Genomic DNA, 12,686 nt, shown 5'->3' on the forward strand with positions numbered 1-12,686 from the left:
CGGTGCTGAGTTGCAATGGTTAATCCTCTGCCTGCGGTGCCAGCATCCCATATGGGCGCTGGTTCTAGTCCTGGCTGCTCCTCTTTCAGTCCAGCTCTCTGCTGTGGCCTGGGAAAGCAGTGGAAGGTTGCCCAAGTCCTTGGGCCCCTGCATCCATGTGGGAGACCCGGAAGAAGCTCCTGGCTGCTGGCTCCGGATCAGCATAGCTCCGGCTGTTGTAGCCATCTGGGGAGTGAACTAGCAAATGGAAAACCTCTCTCTTTCTCTCTGCCTCTTCTCTCTCTGTGTAACTCTTTCAAATAAACAAATAAATCTTTAAAAACAAAGAAAGAACAAAACTGTTTCTCCAGCTTCTAGTACAAATTCAACAAATATTTGTTAAGTGAATAAGAGACTAGAGTTGGGGGGGAAGGTGGTCAGTGAAATAAATTTTGTCAACAAACACAAGTGCCCAGTTCAGTGGCCAAGTGCATCGCAAAGCCCTTGCCACCTGTAGGAGCCTAGGAAAGCTTGGGAATGAGTTGACTGTTGTAAAATTGTGCTGGCTCACCACCCACAGTGCCATTCACATTTACCTGCCTCCTAGTAAGCTTCCTTGTGGGGCGAATAAGGAAGTGTATCGGAAAAGCCCAGAAGACAAGGGGGCATGGGGAACATGTCCATCCCATGTGGTAACAGACCAGGGGGCGTGCAGAACACAGGTGAACATCGTCTGCTGTGTGTTCATAGTGAAAATAAAGGCTGGGGATGAGCTTGTGCACTGATTCTATGAACCTGCAGCTGTCCGAGGCCACCACTATTCTGACCTGTTTTGCTTCTCCATTTGATTTTCATAAGTAGCTACGTGCTAAAAAAGGAGACATTTGAACCCTTAATACTTCTATCAAAATGATGTCAATAAATGCACTGGAAATTGGCTCCCTCTAAGCTCCATGATGTCAGACTTCTAGATGAAAACATTCTGTTAGTAATCTGAGAACTGCAAAATGTAATGATGTATCTTTTTTTTCCAGAGTGATTGGGAGATGGAAGATTTCAACTAATCAAATATTGCACATACCGAGTAACATACTTGACTTTCCAATTTTCAAGAAATTTTAATATGATAAATAAAATATACTTCCCAGCAGATGATTTAAAAAAAAAAAAAAAGGTTCCTTGTCCTTGTGATTCAACAGAACTCCAGGAGCTTGCAGTATCTAAGGTAACTCTGCAGACCATCTGCAGCTCTCATATTGGCCAAATGCAGATAGCTAGTAACAGCTCCACTGCCTTTATCTAACTCTCAGGCACCACGCAGTACTCTCCCTGCCCTAACTCATCCCAGCGCCAGCTACCAGGCTGTTAGGGACCACACCTGTTGTTCAAAGTCACTGGTCCTAAGCTGTTCACTCTCTTCTGCTTTGCTTTTCCTACAGCAACCCCAACAAAGGCTCCAACCTGGACAGCCCCCTTCCTCCTGACCGCGCCTGGTGCTCCCTGCACAGCTCCATGTAGCACAGTGGGCCCCTCCTCTCGGGAAGTTCCCTCCGTGGCATTGATCACTGTATCATCACTCAGCCCCCTCCATTAATTTCAGTCCCATAGATACAAAGACAACAAAGCTCTCTTTCAGGAAGGTAGGAATAAGGAGAATTTCTGGGGAGTGTAGCTGAGTAAGAACAGACTGGACACTCCAAGTGGACGGTTCCCAGACTTGTTTGGCCTGTGTTCGGCCTGGGGGAGGGCAGCCCAGCGGACCATGATGGCGATCGGCACTGCCCCTCTGTGCCTCCGTGTCCTGGTCGTACCAATGGGCTTCACGTGAAGTTTATTCGGAGGTGGAGGGAGACTTCTGTTTGAAACGAAGCTTCCCATTTTCCACATCAGCCTCTGGGCGTTCTCGGTGGGGTTGGATAACCACGGGTGTGATTCCCGCCTGGCAGGCTGTTGGAACGGCTCAGTGAGCTCATGGCTCGGGGAGCGCCTGGTGCAGTACCTGGTGACATCAGTTGGGCTGAATTGTGTCCCGTCACTGGAGCAGGAGAGTGAGGATTGTCCATGAAGTCTGCAGTGAGGGAATACTGCCCATAGATTCTTGGAAACTGGAACCACTTGTTTATTTAGAATGATCAAGGTTATTTTCCCTGAGATTTATTTTCTTTATTTGAAAGACAGAGTTACAAGGAGAGAGAGATCTTCCACCTGCTGGTTCAGTACCCAAATGGCCGTGACATTTGGGGTTGGGCGAGGCCGAAGCCAGGAGCCAAGAATATCATGCGGGTCTCCCATGTGGGCGGCACATCTTCCACTGCTTTCCCAGGCATGTTAGCAGGGAGCCAGATCAGAAGTGGAGCAGCCGGGACTCGAACCAGCCCTGACATGGGATGCTGGCATTGCAGGCAGCAGCTTGACCCACTAGGCCACCACACTAGCCCAAGAATAATTAAGTTTTTTTTTTTTTTTAAGATTGATTTATTTATTTAAAAGTCAGAGTTACACACAGAGAGAAGGAGAGGCAGAGAGAGAGAGAGATCTTCCATCCACTGGTTCACTCCCCAGATGGCCGCAACAGCCAGAACTGCGCCGATCCAAAGCCAGGAGCCAGGAGCTTCTTCCGGGTCTCCCACGTGGGTGCAGGGGCTCAAGCACTTGGGCCATCTTTTACTGCTTTCCCAGGCCACAGCAGAGAGCTGGATGGAAAGTGGAGCAGCCAGGACTCAAGCCAGCGACCATGTGGGACGCTGGCACTGCAGGCAGGGGCTTTACCCACTATGCCACAGCGCCGGCCCCAATAATTAAATTTTTAACTTTTCCTGAGGTGTTTGCCTGAACTGGAGGGAAATCTGAGGCATTCATCCCTTGGGCATTTCAGGTTTCTGCCCCTGGTTTCAGAGCCCACAGGCAGACACTGAATCCCCGCCCCGGAGGAGGGGGAGGCTGCTGCCTGCCGGGCTCAGGGCTCCCAGAGGCTTCCCTGCACGCTGTGCCTCCCCAAGAGGAGCTGAGCACAGCCACACTGGCTCCCTGGGGCGCCTCACACCGTGGGCAGGTTCTCTGTAGTTACAACTCCCTCTCGTGCTGATCACATGATCCGCTATCTCCCCCTGGATCGCTGCGATCGATCGTGCCTCGAGCAGGCTGACCAGAAACAGCCGTGTTTCTTCAGGCCCACGGGGTGGTCAGAGGCAGGGCAGGTGGTTCATGCTCCGCTGTCAGGAGCGCCTGGTGAAACCCCCGAGTGAGCACGGGACGGCTGCACCTGCTCCGGACTTCACGGGGAACCGAAAAGCGTTTAACCTGCCCAGTCCCAGCCCTGGATCCGATGCCTTCCGGGAAGCTGCTGGCATTGCCGGCCCCCAAAGCAGAGCGGGAGGTGCGGCAGCCCAGCCTTGGCACCTCGCCGGCTGACCGGGAAGTCAGGGAGCGCAGCCCAAACGACTGTTCTCAAAGGGGGTCCTGCCCCTCCCAGAACTTCCATATCCCTGATATTTACCCCCAGCGCATTCTCTAGTTTGAAGTTGAACCTTATCATCTTTTTCCTATAAAGGGAAAGATCTACTTTATTAATCTCAAAAAGAGTGGGCACAAAAGAGAGATGGAGTAGCACTCTTTTCAATGTGATCTCGGAGAAACACCTTCTACTCACCAGGTGTGATTAATTTATCGAAGGGAAACAATTTGCCTCTGACGTCCTCCTCTTCTTCCTCATCTTCCTCTAACAGAAGAAAACACACATTGTTCTGTTTGTAACATATTACGTGGATTGCAGCACACATTTCAACCACCCCAACTAGCAGTCACTAATGAAAGCCAACCATGAACGGAGCATGTATGTTAGGAACAGTGTCACCGGCTGAACTGACAGATGAGGATAAAGGACACATGGAGCATGCAGACAGCAGACGCCGTTCAGGCTTTGAAAGAAAGAAGGAGATTGTGATACACGCAGCAACATGGGTGGACCTCGAGGACACTGTGCTGAATGAGGTCCGTCCGTGATGGGAAGTCGACTACTGCGTGTTTCCACTGGAGTGAGGTGTCGTCAGTAGCCAACTCTTCCATTCGGAATTAGGATGCCAGAGTGGAGTGGTGGGTGCAGAGACTTGGAGGAGGAGAGAGGAGGAGAGTTACTGACGCAGGCGTGTGAGGTTTTGATGGAGCAAGGCGAATGAGCCCTGGAGACCCGCTGGGCAGCAAAGCCAGCACCTCCAGTTAACAAGAATGTGCCGTATGCTTAAACATGTAAAGGTGTGGATCTCATACTAAGTTTTCATGCCATAATTAAATAGAATGAATTTGAAAACATTTTTAAAAAGCTATGCACCTAATACAAGGTGAGTCAAGATTCAAAACTCATTGTTTCTCTGGTTTTATGTTTGTTGTTCATTGAATGACCATTTCTTGCAAGATGAAGTTGTAACCTATTTGAATATAAACAAATTACAGGGAACACTCAGACTTACGACTGAACAGGTCTTTGGCTTGATCATATGTCTTTGGAAATCCATCCAAAATGTAACCTTGATTTCTGCAAGGCATAGATTTTAGCTTTTCTTTGATAAATCTAATTACATACTGATCTTCTAGTCGGCCTGATAAAAAGAAAAAATATATACAGGTATATTATTGTGGCAGCATGGTCTAAAGTTAGCGCAAACACTGTTGGGTGGATCAAGCATTCTATTGAAATTCCCTTATTTTGAGCGTGACGTGTGAACTCTAATGCGTGACTGAGAACTCAGCAAGCCGGCCCACAGAAAGAGGAACGGAAGCGGACACCGGGTCCCTGTGTTTGAGAGTCTTCTGTGAGCACAGACTTCTGGGGGAGGTTCAATGAGGAATGAGTGGTGCAATGCAGGCCTCTCTTATGTACAGGATTTACTCAATTCTGTTTGATAGTTACCTCTGTATCTTAATTTTTATTGATTTTCCTACCTTCTTATTTTTTTCCTTTTTTTAAAAAGATTTATTTATTTATTTGAAAGTCAGAGTTACACAGAGAGAGGAGAAGCAGAGAGAGAGAGAGGTCTTCTATCCGATGGTTCTCTCCCCAATTGGCCGCAACGGCCGGAGCTGCACCGATCCGAAGCCAGGAGCCAGGACCTTCTTCCTGGTCTCCCACGTGGGTACAGGGGCCCAGGGACTCAGGCCATCTTCTACTGTTTTCCCAGGCCATAGCAGAGAGCTGGATCAGAAGTGGAGCAGCTGGGACTCGAACCAGCGCCCATTTGGGAGGCTGGCACTGCAGGCGGCAGCTTTTTCCGCTATGCCACAGCATTGGCCCCTGCTTACCTTCATTTATTTGAAAGGCAAAGACAGAAAGATAGACACAGAGAATATCTTTCATCTGCTGGTTCCCTCCCCAGCAGCTGAGGCTGGCAGGCCGAAGCTGGGAGCCTGGAATTCCATCCAGGTCTCCCACACAGGTGCCAGGGACCCAAGGATGTGAAGCATCACCTGCTGCCTCCCACGGTGTGCAGCAGCGGGAAGCTGGGACTGGAACGCAGGCACTCTGATGAGCGACATGGGCGCACCCTGCAGCATCTTAACCTGCGCCAAGTGCCCAGTGTTACGCCTCTATGCTCTCATATATGGCGGTGAGTGCTTCTCTTGTGAGAGTTAAGTGAGATTCTCTTCATCTATGCATCTGGCACATGACTGGTTAAAAATAAATGCTCTGTAAATATCTGCTGAATTTAAGCTGGAGGCATCACAATACATTGTTTCAAAGCATGCTACAAAGCTATTTAATTAAAACAACATGGTGCCGGAATAAAAACCAACACATAGATCAACAGAACGGAATAGATACCCAGAAATTAATTCATACACACAGAGGCAACTGATTTTTGCCAAAGATGTAAAGAACATACATGAGGGAAAAGATAGTCCTTTCAATATATGATGTTGGAAAACTGGATATACATATCAACATAAAGACCTAAATGTGGGGGCCGGCGCTGTGGCTCACTTGGTTAATCCTCCACCTGCGGCGCTGGCATCCCATATGGGAGCCGGGTTCTAGTCCCAGCTGCTCCTCTTCTAGTCCAGCTCTCTGCTGTGGCCTGGGAAGGCAGTGGAGGATGGCCCAAGTGCTTAGGCCCTGCACCTGCATGGGAGACCAGGAGAAGCACCTGGCTCCTGGCTTCGGATAGGCGTAGCTCCAGTCGTAGCGGCCATGTGGGAGGTGAACCAACGGAAGGAAGACCTTTCTCTCTGTCTCTCTCTCTCTTACTGTCTAACTCTGTCAAATAAATAAAAAAATAAAAATAAAGACCTAAAACTATGAAATTGCTAGAAGAAAACACAGGAGAAACTCTTAAAGTTGTAGACAGTGATTTTTTTGGATGAGGCCCCAAAGGTACAGCCAACAAAAGCAAAACTAGATAAATGGGATGATATCAAAGTTTCTGCACAGTAAAGGAAACATTCAAATCGAGTGGAGAGTCACCCAAAAATGGGAGAAAATATTTCCAAGCTGTTCTCTGACAAAGGATTTATATCCAGAATGTAACAGAAACTGAACCACAACAACAAACAGTCCGGTTAAGAAATGGGCAAAGGCCCTGAACAGACATTTCTGAAGAGAAGAAACACAAATGGCCAACAAATATAAGAACAAAATGCTCCAAACCACTAGCCATCAGAGAAATGCAAATCGAAACCATCAGGAGGTATCATCTCCCCTCTGTTTAGGATGGATATTATCAAAACACAAGAGTAACAACTGCTCGTGAGGATATGGAGAAAGGAGAACTCTTAAAAGGATTTATTTATTTGAAATGCAGAGTGACAGAGAGAGAAGGAGAGGCACAGAAAGATCGTCCATCCACTGGCTCACTCCCCAAATGGCCACAATGGCCAGGGCTAGGCCAGACCAAAGCCAGGAACCAGGGGATTCTTTCGGGTCTCCCACTGGGTGCAGGGGCCCAGGCACTTAGACAGTCTTTTGCTGCTTTCCCAGGTGTGTTAGCAGGGGGCTGGATCAGAAGTGGAGCAGCCGGGACTCGAACTGGTGTGCATGTGGGATGTCACTGTCACAGGCCGTGGCCTTATCTGCTATGTCGAAACGTCAGCCCCAAGGTTTACTTTAAAAAAATAAAGCAGAAAGGGGCAGTCAGCTGCCCCAGAGGTCAACATGGGCCAAAGGTCACCAGATTCTGCTTAGTGGGCCACAGTGCTCTGGAGAAGGCGCGTGGGCTTGGCCCTCGGTGCTCCAGCTGTGCCTCTGAAGTGTGCCACAATCCCCAAACAGACTGCTCTGTTTCTTGCTTTCCGGACACTCTTGTTCTGACTCAAACAGAAACTCATGGCAAATCTCAGGCCTGAAATAAACCAAGGGACGTTCAGGGGGGGTGCCTGGCTGGAGTTCTGCCCGTGTGCCCTGACCCGAACAAGGAGAGCTTTGGAAGAGACTGCTTCAATAAAACTCGGCTTGCAACGGCAGCATGTCCCACGGCTTTAGCTCCGTGACCATCGTGAACCTTTGTGGAAAACAAAGTAAAAATCCCTTGAAGAAATTTCAGTACGTTCAAATGACCTTGGATCATTTTGTTTTGGACTTGGTCATATTTAAATTTCTGAAAGACGCAATTGTTTTCTGAATTCACTGCTGCTTGTGATCTATGTGACACTGAGTGGTAGAAGGAAGGAGACGGGCCCAGCGCTGTGGCCTGGTAGCTTAGGCTGCCGTCTGCAGTGCCAGCAGGCCATACAGGAGCAGGAAAAGCAGGGGAAGATGGTTCAAGTGCTTGGGCCGCTGCACCCACGTGGGAGACCCGGGTGAAGCTCCTGGCTTTAGCTTGGCTCAGGCCTTGCTGTTGTGGCTATCTGGAGAGTGAACCAGCGGATGGAAGACCTCTCTCTCTCTCCCTCTCTCTCTCTCTCTGTCTTTCCCTCTGTCTCTGTAGCCCTGACTTTCAGATAAATAAATAAATCTTTTTTAAAGTACACTTGGTTGTCTGTATTAGAGGTTCATAAGATGATGCTATGGAAGGTGCAGAGAGACTGAATGCCACCACGGGGAAGCGGATGAACGTGCCTGCGTCTCAGTTACTTTTCTCACCAGAGCAGCTAAAATCTTACTTAACAAACATCCCTAACAGCGCGCAATTGCAGTCACTTCAAATCTAAACGTGTTTATCCTACACAAATGCTATTTCTGTCCTTTAGGCTCTAGATTCCTGACCCTCTATCGTGGCCTCCCCCACAGTAATCACTGTTTTATTCTCTATCTCTGCGTATCTGACGTATGTGTGTATACCCCACTCACCCATGAGCTCCTACAGCAGTTTTCCTTCTGTGCCTGGCTTAGCTCACCTACTGTAATGTCTTCCAGTCCCCTCATGTGGCAAATGGCTTCGTTGTGGATCACATAGTCTTTACGTTTTATTTTATTTTATTTATTTACTTTTTAAACAGGATTTTCTTTAGTTTTTTTATTTTTTATATTTCCCCCTGTTTTGTCTTCCTTTATGTAAAAGATTATTTATTTAAAAGGTGCAATTATAAAGAGGGAGAGACAGAGGCAGAGAGAGAGAAGTCTTCTGTCCATTGGTCTACTCCCCAAATGACCACAATGGCCAGGGTTGGGCCAGACCAAAGCCAGGAGCCAGGAGCTTCTTCTGGGTCTCCCACGTGGGTGGCAGGGATCCAATCCATTGGGCCATCTTCTACTGCTGTTTCAGGTGCATTAGCAGGGAGCTGCATCAGCTGGAGCAGCCGGGACTTGAACTGGTGCCCATATGGGATGCCGGCGCTTCAGGCAGCAGCTTAACCTGCTCTCCATTACATATAGATATAGATATGGATATAGATATAGATATAGACATACATATACATATACATACATACATATACATATATATATAGTCACATATTCTTTATCCATTCAACAACAATGAACACTAGATTGTTTCCGTGTCTTGGTTATTATGAATAATGCTGCAATTTACATGGTAGTGCAGATATCTTTATGAGGGGGTAGATTAGTCCCCTTCGGGTATATACCCAAAAGAGGTTCTGGGCCGCATGGTAGTTCTATTTTTAATTTCCTTATAGGAACCTCACTGCTGTAGCCCCTTCCTGGATAGCTTTCAAAATGTCTCTCTGGGGGCAGACATTTGGCTCAGGGGTTAAGTTGCCACTCGGGACTCGCACATCCTTCAATGCAGTGCTTGGTTCCAGCTTCCTGTTGCACCCTGGGAGGCAACAGACGATGGGCAGGTACCCGAGTCCCTGCCACCCTCACAGGAGACGCTGATTGAGTTCTGGGCTCCTGGCTTCTGCCTGGCCCCGCTCTGACTGTTGTGGGCACTTGCGGAATGAGCCAGGAGATGGAAGCTCTCTATCTCTCTGTCTCCCTGCTTTTTCAATAAAATGAAATTAAACAAACAAAGCTTTTTTAAAGTTAATAAAACATCGCCCTGATTTTAAGTCTATCTTTCTAACACTATTGATGGTTTTGAAATGTACAAAGTGGGCATACAGGAGCTGTAAACAATGCAGTCCTGATGGCAGCTGTCTGTCAAAGGCCACTGGCGGAGAATTACAAGCAGGCCCCGGGGGAGCCCCGCTGGCGGAATGAGAAACCTGTGTTGCCAGCGCCATTGCCGTCGTCTGATAACAAAAGGGGTCATGTGAGGGAAAGGGAGCTAATCTCCAGGTCCTCGCGCTGGAATGTCTGTGTCACGTCTGTGCCGTGGGTTCAAAGGTCCTGTTTTGTTCAAACATGATCAAGGTCCATGTTCGAGGTTCTGGTAAATGAGGATAGGAGGAAACTGGAATCTTCCTAAGAGTGAGGGGACCGGATGAAGTGGTCCAACCTTGTAGGAAGCAGGGGGCGGGTAAGGGGGCTGAGTGGGGAGGGCGAGAGGCAAGGGACCCCTGCTGTTCTGAAGGCTTTGTCTTTCCCCAAGGACCACTGCTTCTGCGCCCTCCCGGGGCCCCTCTGGCAAATCGGAGGCTACCTAACAGGTTTGGCCTCTGGGGGAAGGGGGTCTTCAGCCAGGGACGGGCCCTTCCTGGCCATGGGACTCACTGACTGCTCCCAGCCCATCTGTCCTGGGCGGTCCCCTCCCTGGGCAATGCAGGCGCTCAGCAGGTGCTGCACACATCCTGTGACACTAGCCCGTAGGGTCGTTGTGAAGAGCAGCCCCATACGTCAGCCTCGGGATCAGACATCCCTGCCTAACAGACAGCTCCCGGCTCCCGCCGCATCTCTGGCCTTACACCACAGCCTCGGGGTTTCCACGTGCAGGGCCACGTATACTGTGGGCTCCCCAAGATCCTGTCCCTCTACCCCGCAGCAGAGTGCGGCCAGGTTTCCTCCCGCCCATGTCCCCACCATGGAATATCCTGCGCGGGCTTTCCTTATTCTCTCCCATCTCCCACCCCCAGAGGTGGGAGCCAGCACTCTGCTCCCCTCTGTCAAACCAGAAGAGTGACTCAATGCCTCGTGGGCAAGCAGAGGCAACGTCATGCCCCTGGGTGCTGCTCTGTGTTTCTCCCTTTCCCTCCGGAATTCTAAATTCCATTCCTCACAGCCCAGCCCACAGCAGGGCAGAAAACAAAACTCAGATAACTGGCTGCTTCAGCGCACACACACTCGATTGCCACACAAAGCTATGTCCTCCACCCTGGAAAACTGGATTGGCCCCGCCTGAAGGAAGGGGGAAAAGAGGGAAGGGGTTGAGTTCCAGGGGAAGGCGTGGAGGGACTAGAGACCTGGACGTGCAGGAGGGGAGTCAGCGAGGCAGGAGGCAAGGACCAGGCACCAAGGCAGGAGGCAAGGACCAGGCACCAAGCCGCCCCCCACCGCCCTGGACAGGCGTGGGCTCTCTGAGGAATGCAGGTGCTCTTGCAAGCTTTTGTGCTGTTGGAACAGAATATCTGAGACTGCATAATTTATGCAGAAAAAGACTTACTTCTTGGCTGGCACCGCGGCTCACTAGGCTAATCCTCCGCCTTGCGGCGCTGGCACACGGGGTTCTAGTCCCGGTCGGGGCACCGATCCTGTCCCGGTTGCCCCTCTTCCAGGCCAGCTCTCTGCTGTGGCCAGGGAGTGCAGTGGAGGATGGCCCAAGTGCTTAGGCCCTGCACCCCATGGGAGACCAGGAGAAGCACCTGGCTCCTGCCATCGGATCAGCGCAGTGCGCTGGCCGCAGCGCGCCTACCGCAGCGGCCATTGGAGGGTGAACCAACGGCAAAAGGAAGACCTTTCTCTCTGTCTCTCTCTCACTGTCCACTCTGCCTGTCAAAAATAAAAAAAAAAAAAAAAAAAGAAAAAGACTTACTTCTTACCATGCAGGGGGCTGGGAAGTACAAGGTTGAGAGGCCTGCATTCGGTAAGGGCCTTGTTGCTGCATCACTCCACGGCAGAAGGGAAAGGGACAGGAGAGCCGAGGACCGGGCCAAACTCGTCCCGTTGTTAGGAACCCACTCGTGCAGTGGCTAAGCCGCTCCCACGACAAGGGCGGGGGCCTGTTCCTTGGGGGCAGAGCTCTCATGGCCTGGTCACCTGAAGGTCTCACCGCCCAACCCCGAGCACTGGGGATGAAGCTTCCCGCACAGGGACTTTGGGGAACACGCTCAAGCCACTGCCGCAGGTGGCACCGACCCCCGGCAGGGCATGGCATGAGGCGAGGACTGGGATACGAGGCTCCCAACCACAGTGGAGATGAGTCGCTGAGCAGAGGACCTCCTCAAGGACAAGGGACAAGGGTGGACGGCCACGGAGGGCAGTCAGAGCTGTGCTCCCAGGTGCTCAGTGGGTGGACGCCGGTGGGAGGATCTGAAGAACTCACAGAAGCACAACACAGGAAGGAGCCGCACGCAGCCACCTGTCACCCCCTGTCAGCCTCTCTGACTCGGTCACACACACCCCTGTGCTTCTCCACTAATGCCCACTCGCCCGAGCCCAACCCTGCAGGGTCAGAAATAGCCACCAGCAAGAGGGGAGGAGGCAGGGAGAAGAAGGAAGAAGACAGAAAACAGACGTGGTTGAGAGGGTGGTGGGGGAAGAAAATCGAACTGGATACGAGTCCACGCTGTGGGTGCACACGGGACTGGTCTGCAGGTGATACTAGGTGATGCAACCCATTTGGTAGAGGATCGCAATCTTCTTCCAGTATAAAAATGCAGTGGGGGCAGGTGTCGCGGCACGGTGGGCTAAGCCACTACTCGGAATGCCCACATCCCGTAACGGAGCGTTGGTTCAAGTCCTGGCTACTCTGCTTCTGATCCAGCTCCCTGCTAATGTGCATGGGAGCAGCAGATCATGGCTCAAGGGCTTGAGCCCCTGCCACCTACGTGGGAGACCTGGCTGGAGTTCCTGGTTCCTGGCTTTAGCCTGGCCCAGTCCTAGCTATTGCAGCTATTTGGGGAGTGAACCAGATCTATCTATCTCTGTCACTCTGCCTTTAACAACCAATCAAATACACAAACGATCTTAGTGCTTTCCTGATGAGTGGCAAGCTTTCTTAGAAAGATCTCGGTCCCAAGCCCAGTTTGAGATCATTGGATTGGAATGGACTCCTTAAAGCATGAATAGACAGAGGATTTCTCAGTTATTGTCTAAGACTTGCCGTGGGACCAGCCTGCAATTGCACCCAAAGGTGGGGAGGGATGACTCTAGGGTTTGAGTTTAACGTGGCACTTTGCTGTGGTTCATTGGCTAAACCACCTGCTTACAATCAGTTGCCAAA

The 12,686-nt window shown here is 50.5% G+C and overlaps 1 protein-coding gene across 3 annotated transcripts in view; it reads right to left on the reverse strand.

Annotated features, from left to right (window-relative positions):
* The window catches only part of AK7 (adenylate kinase 7), a 63,399-nt gene that overhangs the window by 12,624 nt on the left and 38,089 nt on the right, over positions 1–12,686 (reverse strand). The window contains exons 13-14 of one of the 3 annotated variants that reach the window (XM_062181540.1): positions 4,446–4,574; positions 3,629–3,697 (exon numbers count right to left, since the gene is read on the reverse strand). The exons of 1 other annotated variant lie outside the window; for it this stretch is intronic. In XM_062181540.1, the coding sequence (XP_062037524.1) occupies positions 3,629–3,697; positions 4,446–4,574 (198 nt within the window). The remainder of the gene's footprint in view (positions 1–3,628; positions 3,698–4,445; positions 4,575–12,686) is intronic. One more of the 3 variants, XM_062181542.1, reaches the window with a different exon arrangement.

Source organism: Lepus europaeus, chromosome 22 (assembly GCF_033115175.1).
Source record: "Lepus europaeus isolate LE1 chromosome 22, mLepTim1.pri, whole genome shotgun sequence".
NCBI lineage: Eukaryota > Metazoa > Chordata > Mammalia > Lagomorpha > Leporidae > Lepus > Lepus europaeus.